Source organism: Thalassophryne amazonica, chromosome 4 (assembly GCF_902500255.1).
Source record: "Thalassophryne amazonica chromosome 4, fThaAma1.1, whole genome shotgun sequence".
NCBI lineage: Eukaryota > Metazoa > Chordata > Actinopteri > Batrachoidiformes > Batrachoididae > Thalassophryne > Thalassophryne amazonica.
This window is the reverse complement of record NC_047106.1, coordinates 45877183-45892452: the sequence shown is the minus strand read 5'-3', so window position 1 is coordinate 45892452 and position 15270 is coordinate 45877183. Positions and strand designations below refer to the sequence as shown.

General features: G+C 40.9%; 1 protein-coding gene across 1 annotated transcript in view; it reads right to left on the bottom strand.

Moving 5' to 3' along the window:
* wdfy1 (WD repeat and FYVE domain containing 1) overlaps window positions 1-15270 on the bottom strand; it is a 54296-nt gene that overhangs the window by 7368 nt on the left and 31658 nt on the right. The window contains exons 7-11 of the mRNA XM_034167816.1: window positions 11167-11293; window positions 8314-8419; window positions 7851-7952; window positions 1414-1544; window positions 1174-1282 (exon numbers count right to left, since the gene is read on the bottom strand). Of these exons, the coding sequence (XP_034023707.1) occupies window positions 1174-1282; window positions 1414-1544; window positions 7851-7952; window positions 8314-8419; window positions 11167-11293 (575 nt within the window). The remainder of the gene's footprint in view (window positions 1-1173; window positions 1283-1413; window positions 1545-7850; window positions 7953-8313; window positions 8420-11166; window positions 11294-15270) is intronic.

The window sequence follows — 15270 nt, the reverse complement described above, 5'->3', positions numbered from 1 at the left end:
CCAAACATGCTCAATGGGTGACATGTCCGGTGAGTATGCCGGCCATGCAAGAACTGGGACATTTTCAGCTTTCAAGAATTGTGTACAGATCCTTGCAACATGGGGCCGTGCATTATCCTGCTGCAACATGAGGTGATGTTCTTGGATGTATGGCACAACAATGGGCCTCAGGATCTTGTCACGATATCTCTGTGCATTCAAAATGCCATCAATAAAATGCACCTGTGTTCTTCGTCCATAACAGACGCCTGCCCATACCATAACCCCACCACCACCATGGGCCACTCGATCCACAACATTGACATCAGAAAACCGCTCACCCACACGACGCCACACACGCTGTCTGCCATTTGCCCTGAACAGTGTGAACCGGGATTCATCCGTGAAGAGAACACCTCTCCAACGTGCCAAACGCCAGCGAATGTGAGCATTTGCCCACTTAAGTCGGTTACGACGACGAACTGGAGTCAGGTCGAGACCCCGATGAGGACGACGAGCCTGCAGATGAGCTTCCCTGAGATGATTTCTGACAGTTTGTGCAGAAATTCTTTGGTTATGCAAACCGATTATTTCAGCAGCTGTCCAAGTGGCTGGTCTCAGACGATCTTGGAGGTGAACATGCTGGATGTGGAGGTCCTGGGCTGGTGTGGTTACACGTGGTCTGCGGTTGTGAGGCTGGTTGGATGTACTGCCAAATTCTCTGAAACGCCTTTGGAGACGGCTTATGGTAGAGAAATGAACATTCAATACACGAGCAACAGCTCTGGTTGACATTCCTGCTGCCAGCATGCCAATTGCATGCTCCCTCAAATCTTGCGACATCTGTGGCATTGTGTTATGCGATAAAACTGCACCTTTCAGAGTGGCCTTTTATTGTTGGCAGTCTAAGGCACACCTGTGCACTAATCATGGTGTCTAATCAGCATCTTGATATGGCACACCTGTGAGGTGGGATGGATTATCTCGGCAAAGGAGAAGTGCTCACTATCACAGATTTAGACTGGTTTGTGAACAATATTTGAGGGAAATGGTGATATTGTGTATGTGGAAAAAGTTTTAGATCTTTGAATTCATCTCATACAAAATGGGAGCAAAACCAAAAGTGTTGCATTTATATTTTTGTTGAGTATATATATATATATATAAATAAAAAAAAAAACTACTGCTGTCTACCTTAACAATGCGATCACTGCCACACGTGACCATCAGCCCTCTGGATGGATCCATGTCCATGTGAGCAATATTGTGTTTCCCCTCATGGAATGTGGCCAACGGCGTCCGACTGCACCACACACAAACAATGATAGCATGTCATGAGCACGGTTGTTTACACTTAAAAAAAAAAAAAAAAAAGTGTGTGTGTGTGGGGGGGGGAGCAAATCACAAATCTTTTGAGAGGATACTTTTACTTACTCTTCTTCTTTGATAGTGTCAAAGCAGTCATCACACACTCTCACTGGGAATTCAAAGCCCATGAGTGGGAAGGTGGAACGTTTAGAACTACATTTTCCACAAACCGCTTTCCCGCACTTCCTGCAGTGGTGCTGTAAACAGGAAACACAGCTGCATATTAACATGTCTGATTGGTTGAGGGACAATTATCTTACTGTTTTATTTTAAGACAAGTGCATGTAGAAATCCTGCGCTGATTGTAGTTTATTTTATTACATTTGAAAAACATAGGGGTCAAATCAAGTGAATACTTTGCTTGCCTCTACTGGTGGTTGGCTCTCACTGCGGTATTGTATTACTTCCTGTTCCAGAGCACAGCGGTGTTTTGCTGTATCTGTTAGCTGTTTAATCTGTGCAGTTAGACTGATCTAGATAACTAGATAACGATTTGTTTCACAGTGTAATCTTCACGTGCCTTAACTAAAGCACTCCCTCTGCTGAATCACCTCTAAATTATTTACACATTATTCACTTTGTGTGTTTTTAGGAATCCGCTAGCTTAGCGCAGCTACTAGCTCTTAGCCGATTTAGCATGACGGCTTCTCCTGTCTCTCCCGCACTTTTCTGCTCTGGGTGTGAAATGTTTAGTTATTCCTCGGCCTCCTTTAGCAGTAATGGTACTTGTAATAAGTGTAGCTTATTCATAGCTTTGAAGGCCAGGCTGGGCAACCTGGAGACTCGGCTCCGCACCGTGGAAAATTCTACAGCTAACCAGGCCCCTGTAGTCGGTGCGGACCAAGGTAGCTTAGCCGCCGTTAGATCCCTTCCAGCAGATCCCGAGCAGCCGGGAAAGCAGGCCGACTGGGTGACTGTGAGGAGGAAGCGTAGCCCTAAACAGAAGCCCCGTGTACACCGCCAACCCGTTCACATTTCTAACCATTTTTCCCCACTCGGCGACACACCCGCCGAGGATCAAACTCTGGTTATTGGCGACTCTGTTTTGAGAAATGTGAAGTTAGCGACACCAGCAACCATAGTCAATTGTCTTCCGGGAGCCAGAGCAGGCGACATTGAAGGAAATTTGAAACTGCTGGCTAAGGCTAAGCGTAAATTTGGTAAGATTGTAATTCACGTCGGCAGTAATGACACTCGGTTACGCCAATCAGAGGTCACTAAAATTAACATTGAATCGGTGTGTAACTTTGCAAAAACAATGTCGGACTCTGTAGTTTTCTCTGGGCCCCTCCCCAATCGGACCGGGAGTGACATGTTTAGCCGCATGTTCTCCTTGAATTGCTGGCTGTCTGAGTGGTGTCCAAAAAACGAGGTGGGCTTCATAGATAATTGCCAAAGCTTCTGGGGAAAACCTGGTCTTGTTAGGAGAGACGGCATCCATCCCACTTTGGATGGAGCAGCTCTCATTTCTAGAAATCTGGCCAATTTTCTTAAATCCTCCAAACCATGACTATCCAGGGTTGGGACCAGGAAGCAGAGTTGTAGTCTTACACACCTCTCTGCAGCTTCTCTCCCCCTGCCATCCGCTCATTACCCCATCCCCGTAGAGACGATGCCTGCTCCCAGACCACCAATAACCAGCAAAAATCTATTTAAGCATAAAAATTCAAAAAGAAAAATAATATAACACCTTCAACTGCACCACAGACTAAAACAGTTAAATGTGGTCTATTAAACATTAGGTCTCTCTCTTCTAAGTCCCTGTTGGTAAATGATATAATAATTGATCAACATATTGATTTATTCTGCCTAACAGAAACCTGGTTACAGCAGGATGAATATGTTAGTTTAAATGAGTCAACACCCCCGAGTCACACTAACTGTCAGAATGCTCGTAGCATGGGCCGGGGCGGAGGATTAGCAGCAATCTTCCATTCCAGCTTATTAATTAATCAAAAACCCAGACAGAGCTTTAATTCATTTGAAAGCTTGTCTCTTAGTCTTGTCCATCCAAATTGGAAGCCCCAAAACCAGTTTTATTTGTTATTATCTATCGTCCACCTGGTCGTTACTGTGAGTTTCTCTGTGAATTTTCAGACCTTTTGTCTGACTTAGTGCTTAGCTCAGATAAGATAATTATAGTGGGCGATTTTAACAATCCACACAGATGCTGAGAATGACAGCCTCAACACTGCATTTAATCTATTATTAGACTCTATTGGCTTTGCTCAAAAAGTAAATGAGTCCACCCACCACTTTAATCATATCTTAGATCTTGTTCTGAATTATGGTATGGAAATAGAAGACTTAACAGTATTCCCTGAAAACTCCCTTCTGTCTGATCATTTCTTAATAACATTTACATTTACTCTGATGGACTACCCAGCAGTAGGGAATAAGTTTCATTACACTAGAAGTCTTTCAGAAAGCGCTGTAACTAGGTTTAAGGATATGATTCCTTCTTTATGTTCTCTAATGCCATATACCAACACAGTGCAGAGTAGCTACCTAAACTCTGTAAGGGAGATAGAGTATCTCGTCAATAGTTTTACATCCTCATTGAAGACAACTTTGGATGCTGTAGCTCCTCTGAAAAAGAGAGCTTTAAATCAGAAGTGTCTGACTCCGTGGTATAACTCGCAAACACGTAGCTTAAAGCAGATAACCCGTAAGTTGGAGAGGAAATGGCATCTCACTAATTTAGAAGATCTTCACTTAGCCTGGAAAAAGAGTCTGTTGCTCTATAAAAAAAGCCCTCCGTAAAGTTAGGACATCTTTCTACTCATCACTAATTGAAGAAAATAAGAACCCCAGGTTTCTTTTCAGCACTGTAGCCAGGCTGACAAAGAGTCAGAGCTCTATTGAGCTGAGTATTCCATTAACTTTAACTAGTAATGACTTCATGACTTTCTTTGCTAACAAAATTTTAACTATTAGAGAAAAAATTACTCATAACCATCCCAAAGACGTATCGTTATCTTTGGCTGCTTTCAGTGATGCCGGTATTTGGTTAGACTCTTTCTCTCCGATTGTTCTGTCTGAGTTATTTTCATTAGTTACTTCATCCAAACCATCAACATGTTTATTAGACCCCATTCCTACCAGGCTGCTCAAGGAAGCCCTACCATTATTTAATGCTTCGATCTTAAATATGATCAATCTATCTTTGTTAGTTGGCTATGTACCACAGGCTTTTAAGGTGGCAGTAATTAAACCATTACTTAAAAAGCCATCACTTGACCCAGCTATCTTAGCTAATTATAGGCCAATCTCCAACCTTCCTTTTCTCTCAAAAATTCTTGAAAGGGTAGTTGTAAAACAGCTAACTGATCATCTGCAGAGGAATGGTCTATTTGAAGAGTTTCAGTCAGGTTTTAGAATTCATCATAGTACAGAAACAGCATTAGTGAAGGTTACAAATGATCTTCTTATGGCCTCGGACAGTGGACTCATCTCTGTGCTTGTTCTGTTAGACCTCAGTGCTGCTTTTGATACTGTTGACCATAAAATTTTATTACAGAGATTAGAGCATGCCATAGGTATTAAAGGCACTGCGCTGTGGTGGTTTGAATCATATTTGTCTAATAGATTACAATTTGTTCATGTAAATGGGGAATCTTCTTCACAGACTAAAGTTAATTATGGAGTTCCACAAGGTTCTGTGCTAGGACCAATTTTATTCACTTTATACATGCTTCCCTTAGGCAGTATTATTAGACGGTATTGCTTAAATTTTCATTGTTACGCAGATGATACCCAGCTTTATCTATCCATGAAGCCAGAGGACACACACCAATTAGCTAAACTGCAGGATTGTCTTACAGACATAAAGACATGGATGACCTCTAATTTCCTGCTTTTAAACTCAGATAAAACTGAAGTTATTGTACTTGGCCCCACAAATCTTAGAAACATGGTGTCTAACCAGATCCTTACTCTGGATGGCATTACCCTGACCTCTAGTAATACTGTGAGAAATCTTGGAGTCATTTTTGATCAGGATATGTCATTCAAAGCGCATATTAAACAAATATGTAGGACTGCTTTTTTGCATTTACGCAATATCTCTAAAATCAGAAAGGTCTCGTCTCAGAGTGATGCTGAAAAACTAATTCATGCATTTATTTCCTCTAGGCTGGACTATTGTAATTCATTATTATCACGTTGTCCTAAAAGTTCCCTAAAAAGCCTTCAGTTAATTCAAAATGCTGCAGCTAGAGTACTGACGGGGACTAGAAGGAGAGAGCATATCTCACCCATATTGGCCTCTCTTCATTGGCTTCCTGTTAATTCTAGAATAGAATTTAAAATTCTTCTTCTTACTTATAAGGTTTTGAATAATCAGGTCCCATCTTATCTTAGGGACCTCGTAGTACCATATCACCCCAATAGAGCGCTTCGCTCTCAGACTGCAGGCTTACTTGTAGTTCCTAGGGTTTGTAAGAGTAGAATGGGAGGCAGTGCCTTCAGCTTTCAGCTCCTCTCCTGTAGAACCAGCTCCCAATTCGGATCAGGGAGACAGACACCCTCTCTACTTTTAAGATTAGGCTTAAAAATTTCCTTTTTGCTAAAGCTTATAGTTAGGGCTGGATCAGGTGACCCTGAACCATCCCTTAGTTATGCTGCTATAGACTTAGACTGCTGGGGGGTTCCCATGATGCACTGAATGATTCTTTCTCTTTTTGTTCTGTATGCACCACTCTGCATTTAATCATTAGTGATTGATCTCTGCTCCCCTCCACAGCATGTCTTTTTCCTGGTTCTCTCCCTCAGCCCCAACCAGTCCCAGCAGAAGACTGCCCCTCCCTGAGCCTGGTTCTGCTGGAGGTTTTCTTCCTGTTAAAAGGGAGTTTTCCTTCCCACTGTCGCCAAGTGCTTGCTCACAAGGGGATCGTTTTGACCATTGGGGTTTTTCCGTAATTATTGTATGGCCTTGCCTTACAATATAAAGCACCTTGGGGCAACTGTTTGTTGTGATTTGGCGCTATATAAATAAAATTGATTTGATTTGGATTTACTTTGACAGAAGACGATGTAATGAGGCCCAATTTACTTTGCCTATGCAGTGGGCATCATGTTTCTTTGCTAGTTTAACTTGTTAGACGCCAACATGTAGATGGGCACTGGTGGGTTTAGCGCACAGATGAGTGCATGAAGTGCCTGGTGTTCAAGAGATGGCAGACAAACATGTCAATTCAACTGCTGGTTGAAATTTTACAGCATCCATCCATCCAGCATCTAGTAGCCGTCTATAAGGTGGCAGACACAGCCATGAGATATTACAGAGTTGCTTTTTTGACTGATCTGATGCATCAAGGTTCACCAGATGAAAAAGGGTTTGTCCTCATTATATTTTCTCTTAGGTTGGTGAATCTGTCATTTATTGTTTGAGGTATTGCTTACACAAAGTGTGGAAGGATCAACTCATTCACCTGTTCACTCACTCATCCACCATACAGCATAGGACTTGCTGTCCAAGCCCTATGCTATGACCAGTGTAGGGGATAACTCAACAGGGTTCTTTGTTTGTTTTTGACTGTGAATGTTCTCATTCACTCATCAATAGTCTCTGTAGAACTACAATACAGAAGGCAAACGTCTCCTGAGAGATGTAAACATTTGAGATCTTGATACGTGTTAATGAGAAACTTTTGCTTTGGTGATGGGATCCCATTTCCACATTGAATTTAGTGACAGCAGTGATTTGATCATCAAAAATAAATAAATGTGTCACACAAAAACCAAGAAAATGACTGAAGAACCACAGGGATTTTGATATGTGATCCATGATGTTTCGCTGCTAGATAATGAGAACAACTGTGACAAGAGGGTTCAGCTGTTTACATAAGCAGAATTTACAGGATACTGTTGGTTCATTGATGTGACTCAGAATGCAGTGAGACATCTTTGGAGATTCTCAGTCACTCAGGTCATATCCAAGCACATTTTGCTCTTCTTCCAGAAAAAGCTTCAAGACACTCAAATACTGACATCACAGTGATGCAAGGAAAGGTGTTAAGAGTCCTCTGGTGACTAAGGACTCGTAATGCTTTTCCAGTTGACGTGACTAAACCTACTGTAGTAATGCAGTATGAGCTATCATTTCTCTGTGACTTTACTGATTGTTAATTTACTATGACATCTAATGACAATGTCTCTTTCTTTTCATCAACTCTGAATGAGACACTTTAAAGTTCACCCACCAATTAAAACTCTTAGACCCTGAATTAATAAGATAATTTACTATGACGTCTAATGACAATGTCTCTTTCTTTTCATCAACTCTGAATGAGACACTTTAAAGTTCACCCACCAATTAAAACTCTTAGACCCTGAATTAATAAGATAAAAGGATTCTGTACACGCTCAAATAAATTGTGTTTGAGAGATTTTATAATTAGTCTACAGTGAGTAGACTCAGAATACTTTCAATCATGTTTTACAGCAGTCAGATATAAAAATGTGTTGCACCTCCACTTAGGATGTGGGTCAGACTCTCTTACCTGTCGGAGACCGAGGGTTTTATTGTCCCACATCTGCTTGATGTTCCAGAAGAAAGGCTGCTCACACTTCTGGCATGAGTCACTGTCTAACCACTCTGGCGACTACAGAGACAGAGAGGCCACAAACATGAGCAAGGCCACCGTAGGTGATTGTGCAACAGCAGCACAACAGAGCATGAAATTCACTTGCTTTGGGAACAAGTGCTTCAAAATAACTTTCACACCTGCAGACAGTGGTCAGGTAAATACAATGGAGGAACAAAAATCTGATATGTAAATGGCATGGGTCTATCTTGACAAAATTCTTAATAAATCTTCTGAATTCATTTTTTTTTTTTAAACAGCGAAAGGCAAACCTGGTCAAGAACATCTCTTATGAGTGCTATTTCTCAAAGTAACTTTCATAACCATGAGTATATTGTCACAGGTCTCATTTTAGTAGCATTTTAACAGAGATGCAAACCTCTTCTCTGGGCGTGTCCATGTTCCACACTGCAATGCCACCATCGACCGAGCACGTCACCAGCTGTCTGGTCAGCTGAAGGTAACGCAGCGCCTGAACACGCTCACTACGGGAGTCAGTAGAGAAACCGTTAAGGCCTTTCGGTGTTTTGGCTAACACAAAAAATTGACTTAAACCCTACCATGTAACGTGCATGTAACACCAGAGAGCTACATTATAAAAAAAAACAAAAAAAAAAAAACAGCAAACTAACTCTGTGGAAGGTTTTTTTGTGCTCTTGTCATTCATTGTTTATTCCCTGTGATTAGCAGCATGCATAGGATTAATGGAGTCAGTCAGTAAGTCCACAAAATGTCATGTGCCTGTCTGAACAAGCCCGGATATGGCCCACTGTTAACATTCCTATTTAAAATAATATAGAGAATAATAGCTGCAGTGTTATGATAAAAGATGCCAACATGGCCCAAAATAGGAAGTTCACTGGTTCTTATCTGCAGCTATATCAGAGCTCAAAAGGTCAGAGCTGAAGAACCAGCAGTTCTTACAGTCCCTTGTAGAAAATTTGTAGACTCACCTGTAAGGGTTAAGAGCAAAACACTAACACAAATAAACTAACCAAACATCTGAATTCATATCGACATGATGAAAGACAAAAGAAATAGGTGTGTGTTTGTTTTGGATAAACACACAAAGTAAGCAGTGAACACTAACTGGAATGCTGAACATTCATGCAGACTGCTTCTGCATTTATTTCTGCTATTTTGCCATTCAAATGAAAAGCAAAATGATGTAAGAAAAGGGAGAAGAAAAGTAGTGGCAAGGAGGAGAAAAATGACTGAAAAGAAACCGAGACTGCTAAAACAGAATTTACAGCTGTCTAACAAATAGAAGAACCTTATAAGTTTCATTTTTATGGGTGCCTGAGGATCAAATCTCTAAATCCTACAGTAACTGGAGCGTAACAGACTCTATGGTGGCTTGGTCTGACTCGCATCAGTCTACATGGGTTCTGGCATTGATTATTTTGACAAAGAACAAGTGGGTTGGAAGCAGGTGGTGAAATATGTATGAAGACAGAAAGTGGCGGAAGAAAAAAAGAGCAATCGCTCAGGAACAGCTGTCGCCCTCCTCTGACTAGAGGGGGAGATGGATGCAGAAGTACAGAAGGCAATCAACACTCTAATAAAATCAATAGAAAATCAAATTTGTGACACTTGGGCTTTATTATTTCTGCTATCTACCAGTGTATAATGGAGGTAAACACAAACACCCCATTTTGACTGAGGGTGCCAATCCATCTCGAGTTGGCTTCGGGTCAAATCCATCTCAAACGGGACAGGATTTTTCTGAATCTGTATGGTACTATTTGGATTTAAGAGGGATTGTTTTCTGTCAGGGTGGGTTCAGCTGGATTCACAGAGTTCTGATCATAAATGTGGCTTGAAACACACTAACTCTGGGATCATAACGTCATACTTCCAGGTTCATGGGGTCAGCATTCGGGTCGTATGCAAAAGCCGTGGGCAAACTCACGCCAAATTCTGAAACTTTGCCAAAACTTTGTATAGCAACTCCTTTGTCTTTGGTAGTAGTTGGTGATGCTTGAAAAAGAATGTGGAGACCAAGAAACACAAAACAATTTAGGCGAAGTGTACTGGAATCAGAACATATTTGAGGACATCACTTCTGCGCTAGCAATGCATGAGTACAAGAAGATGGCAAACCAGTGCCACAGCAAGATAAAGCACCTCAAGGTGAAGTACAAACTGATGAAGGATCACAATGCAAGAAGTGGAAGAATTGAGCTGCGGCTGGATTGTTTGTATGTGTGTGTGTGTGATGGATGAGCCGGATTTGGATTCCGCCACAGGAAAAACACCTCTGTTGGAAGCCTTAAGGACAAGTTGGAACATGTCCAGCTGTTAAACAATTTCTCATATACTCACTCCACTGAAAGCCATCAAAAGCCGCCTGGATTTTACAATAGTTATCAGGTGTTCGACGGGTCCGCACGTCTTTCATTAAAAAAAATCTCCTTTAACAGTGGAATATCTGGATAAAATACTGAAACCGACTTCTTCTGAAACTTCTCTGTTCTCTCACGACGTCCTGGATCAATAGAGCCTGAAATGTGGAGGTTTTCAGCTTGAAACAGGCTGACGATGGCGCCTGGGAGTGCTGCACGACGTCTCGCTCCGTGGGAAGTCCTTAAAGCGACAGTATCACCTCAAAATCTCTCATCAGCCGTTAAAATTTTCACCGAAAACCTGCTTAATTTTTCGAACCGTGTCCACTTCGATGTGTCTCACAGGTTTAGAAAAAATTTTGATCAAACAAAGCGCCAGTCTCTCAGCAACTTCTCAGACAAAGGAATTCCGACGAGGGGCTGGACGACTCCTCCCACAAGGAGTGCTCACAGGCGAATGATGTCACCGACAGGCGTGGGAAAAACTCACGCATGCGCACGAGGGTTCAAGCATGTCTGACGTAAAAACATATGAATGAAATCCATATAGTTTTTGAAGAAAATAAAAAGGACCTATACTTTATGGACAGCCCTCGTACTGTTAAACTCATAACACAGACTGTGTGCTTAATCACAGGGTAGTTACATCCAAATCAGGGGAACAGCATAGAGATTACAGCATTTTTTTCCCCATAGCCAGGTGTGTATTATTCCTCCATTATTTTATTAGAATGGCATAATCATGGCAAAACCACTGAGAGTGGGTCATACTAAATATGCTGTGGATGACAGCCAAAGTAACAAAACACTGCCACAGTTCTAATATTTATGGGCCTAATTCCATGTACTGTTCCTACTATATACATGTCATGGTCATAAGGACTTACTGGTGTCCTTGCAGCAGTAACGTTCGTCCCTTGCGGCCCCCAATGTCCCACATAATGACACTATGATCTGACGCCCCTGAGAACAACAGTCTCTGAACAGGGTCCCACCACAGACACCCTATACTGCCTGGATTGAACAGAAGACAGAAGAAAATCAGAGACAAAAAATTAAGGCATTTATTACATGTGCAATAATTTGCTACAAGAGCCTGCAGTTAGTGTAATGGCCGACAATACAGACTATACTGTCTCATCTTACAAATCTGTCATGTTTTATAACCCACAGTTCCACATAATCAAAAACTATAAACAAGATAAATACCACTATAAAAAGAACTGAAAGTAACCTGTTAGCACCAGTCGGTGGCTGCTGGAAGTATTACAGCTATTACCAAAATCTGTCACTGTCTGTATAAAAGTACCCTCTTCTGCACAAAGACCACAAAATTACATGGTACTTACACAATATGTTAAACAATTTAGAACATTGGAAGTGCTGCCTTATCAGCGCACTTATACATAAGAATACTTTAAGCAAAATAAATCAACAAATAAATAAAAGAGTTGGTGGTAGACTTTAGTAGGAAACAGGAGCACTCTAAAGGGACTTTACTCTCCTCTCAACACTAACAGTACTTCAGTGTAGAGTGTGAGCAACTTTAAGTAGCCTGGTGCTCAGATCTAGGAGGCTTTTACCTGGTCCGTGCACGCACACAGGTCAAGAAGTTCAGGTTCTTCTTTCTGCTCCTTTTCATTCTGGTATTGTGGTGCTTTTGTTTTTTGCTCGTCTGTTTTTCTTTTAAATTAATGAAATAAATATTAAAGAAAAAAAAAAAAAAAAAAAGAAAGAAGGCAATGCGACAGCTTTACCATCTACAGCAGCTGCAGAGGTTTAACGTTTCTCCTATGATCCTAAAATCCTACACTGCTACGGTTGAGCGCATACTGACCATGAGCATAACACTGTGATTTGGGAACCCGTCTGCCAAAGGCTGCAAGGCCATGCATAGAGTGTTCAAGGCAGCAGAGCACTGCACAAAATCTGCTCTTCCTGAACTTCAGGACACCTACACTACAAGCTGTAGGACCAGATCAATCAAAGTAATTACTGTCTGTTCTGCTTAATCAATTCAAGGAAACTGTTCTGCAGCCTTATGACCAGGACTGAGATGCTCAAGAAGAGCCTTTATCCTCAGAACATAAGGCTTCTCAATCAGGATACACCTTGCTTCTAATGTTATCAACAGTCTGCATTATTAGGCCTTATTACATTTCACACCATTTGTACACTCTTTCTTGTAAGACAATGTAATTTTGCACTAATCAACTCCAGATATTTCATAACCCATCATTTTATATTGTACTCCGAGACACACACACACACATATAAAAAAAAAACAAACAAAAAAAAAAAACAGCTGGGTGGATCCTTGTCATTTTATTGGTGGGTAGTAATTCATGACATGAATTATTCATACCATTTGCCGTTGTGTGTCATTGACCGTGCAATAGTTCTTTTTAGCATGCAAAATTATAACACAAAAAACAAATCCACTATGCTGTAAGCCGTGTCGAGGCATGAAGAGCTGTAAGGATGAAAAGCTGGACACATTTCTGATGTGATGTTTCTGCTAGAGTGAGGAACTGCACTTTTTTTTGGAAGTACACAAAGTCAGTGCACGGCATCACAGACTACATCGTCACAATTCTGAACTCCAATTTAAAGTTCGTATTGAACTGTTAAGCACCAGTGAAATACCAAAATGTTAGTCCCTTTTCTATTGTTTACAAATTAATAAAATATCAAATGACAAGGCTCTATTTTAGCAGTTATATAAAACAAATAATGAATGTTTTTACATTCTTTCAATGGTAAAATATTTCATGAGGCTTTGCCTTGTTGAATGGAACATTCCAGCTTTCACCAAATTAAATATTTGTACCACTGAACTCATCAACATTCATTATTTGTATATCTTCCTTTTGGACTTATTGTAACTCACTCACGCATCTTCAACCACTTATCCGGGAGCGGGTGATGGGATTATTCTGACTGTTACTGTTTCATTTAAGTTGATGTTGCCGTTGTCTTGGGAGTGACTCAGTCGAACATTTCACTGCATGTATAACTGATCTTACAACAAATAAACCAAAAAAAAAATACAACACTAAGTCTTGAACAGAATATTTCCTCTTCCAGTGGGACACATGAAAAATGAGGAGCAACCAAAGAGACTTACGTTATCTATTTACAATTTAAGACGTCTGCCTATCAAATTAATTCAATTCAATTTTATTTATATAGTGCGAAATCACAACAAACAGTTGCCCCAAGGCGCTTTATATTGCAAGGCAAGGCCATACAATAATTACGTAAAAACCCCAAAGGTCAAAACGACCCCCTGTGAGCAAGCACTTGGCGACAGTGCGAAGGAAAAACTCCCTTTTAACAGGAAGAAACCTCCAGCAGAACCAGGCTCAGGGAGGGGCAGTCTTCTGCTGGGACTGGTTGGGGCTGAGGGAGAGAACCAGGAAAAAGACATGCTGTGGAGGGGAGCAGAGATCAATCACTAATGATCAAATGCAGAGTGGTGCATACAGAGCAAAAAGAGAAAGAAACACTCAGTGCATTATGTGAACCCCCCAGCAGTCTAAGTCTATAGCAGCATAACTAAGGGATGGTTCAGGGTCACCTGATCCAGCCCTAACTATAAGCTTTAGCAAAAAGGAAAGTTTTAAGCCTAATCTTAAAAGTAGAGAGGGTGCCTGTCTCCCTGATCCGAATTGGGAGCTGGTTCCACAGGAGAAGAGCCTGAAAGCTGAAGCCTCTGCCTCCCATTCTACTCTTACAAACCCTAGGAACTACAAGTAAGCCTGCAGTCTGAGAGCGAAGCGCTCTATTGGGGTGATATGGTACTATGAGGTCCCTAAGATAAGAAGGGACCTGATTATTCAAAACCTTATAAGTAAGAAGAAGAATTTTAAATTCTATTCTAGAATTAACAGGAAGCCAATGAAGAGAGGCCAATATGGGTGAGATATGCTCTCTCCTTCTAGTCCCCGTCAGTACTCTAGCTGCAGCATTTTGAATTAACTGAAGGCTTTTCAGGGAACTTTTAGGACAAGCTGATAATAATGAATTACAATAGTCCAGCCTAGAGGAAATAAATGCATGAATTAGTTTTTCAGCATCACTCTGAGACAAGACCTTTCTAATTTTAGAGATATTGCGTAAATGCAAAAAAGCAGTCTTACATATTTGTTTAATATGCGCTTTGAATGACATATCCTGATCAAAAATGACTCCAAGATTTCTCACACTATTACTAGAGGTCAGGGTAATGCCATCCAGAGTAAGGATCTGGTTAGACACCATGTTTCTAAGATTTGTGGGGCCAAGTACAATAACTTCAGTTTTATCTGAGTTTAAAAGCAGGAAATTAGAGGTCATCCATGTCCTTATGTCTGTAAGACAATCCTGCAGTTTAGCTAATTGGTGTGTGTCCTCTGGCTTCATGGATAGATAAAGCTGGGTATCATCTGCGTAACAATGAAAATTTAAGCAATGCCGTCTAATAATACTGCCTAAGGGAAGCATGTATAAAGCGAATAAAATTGGTCCTAGCACAGAACCTTGTGGAACTCCATAATTAACCTTAGTCTGTGAAGAAGATTCCCCATTTACATGAACAAATTGTAATCTATTAGATAAATATGATTCAAACCACCGCAGCGCAGTGCCTTTAATACCTATGGCATGCTCTAATCTCAGTAATAAAATTTTATGGTCAACAGTATCAAAAGCAGCACTGAGGTCTAACAGAACAAGCACAGAGATGAGTCCACTGTCTGAGGCCATAAGAAGATCATTTGTAACCTTCACTAATGCTGTTTCTGTACTATGATGAATTCTAAAACCTGACTGAAACTCTTCAAATAGACCATTCCTCTGCAGATGATCAGTTAGCTGTTTTACAACTACCCTTTCAAGAATTTTTGAGAGAAAAGGAAGGTTGGAGACTGGCCTATAATTAGCTAAGATAGCTGGGTCAAGTGATGGCTTTTTAAGTAATGGTTTAATTACTGCCACCTTAAAAGCCTGTG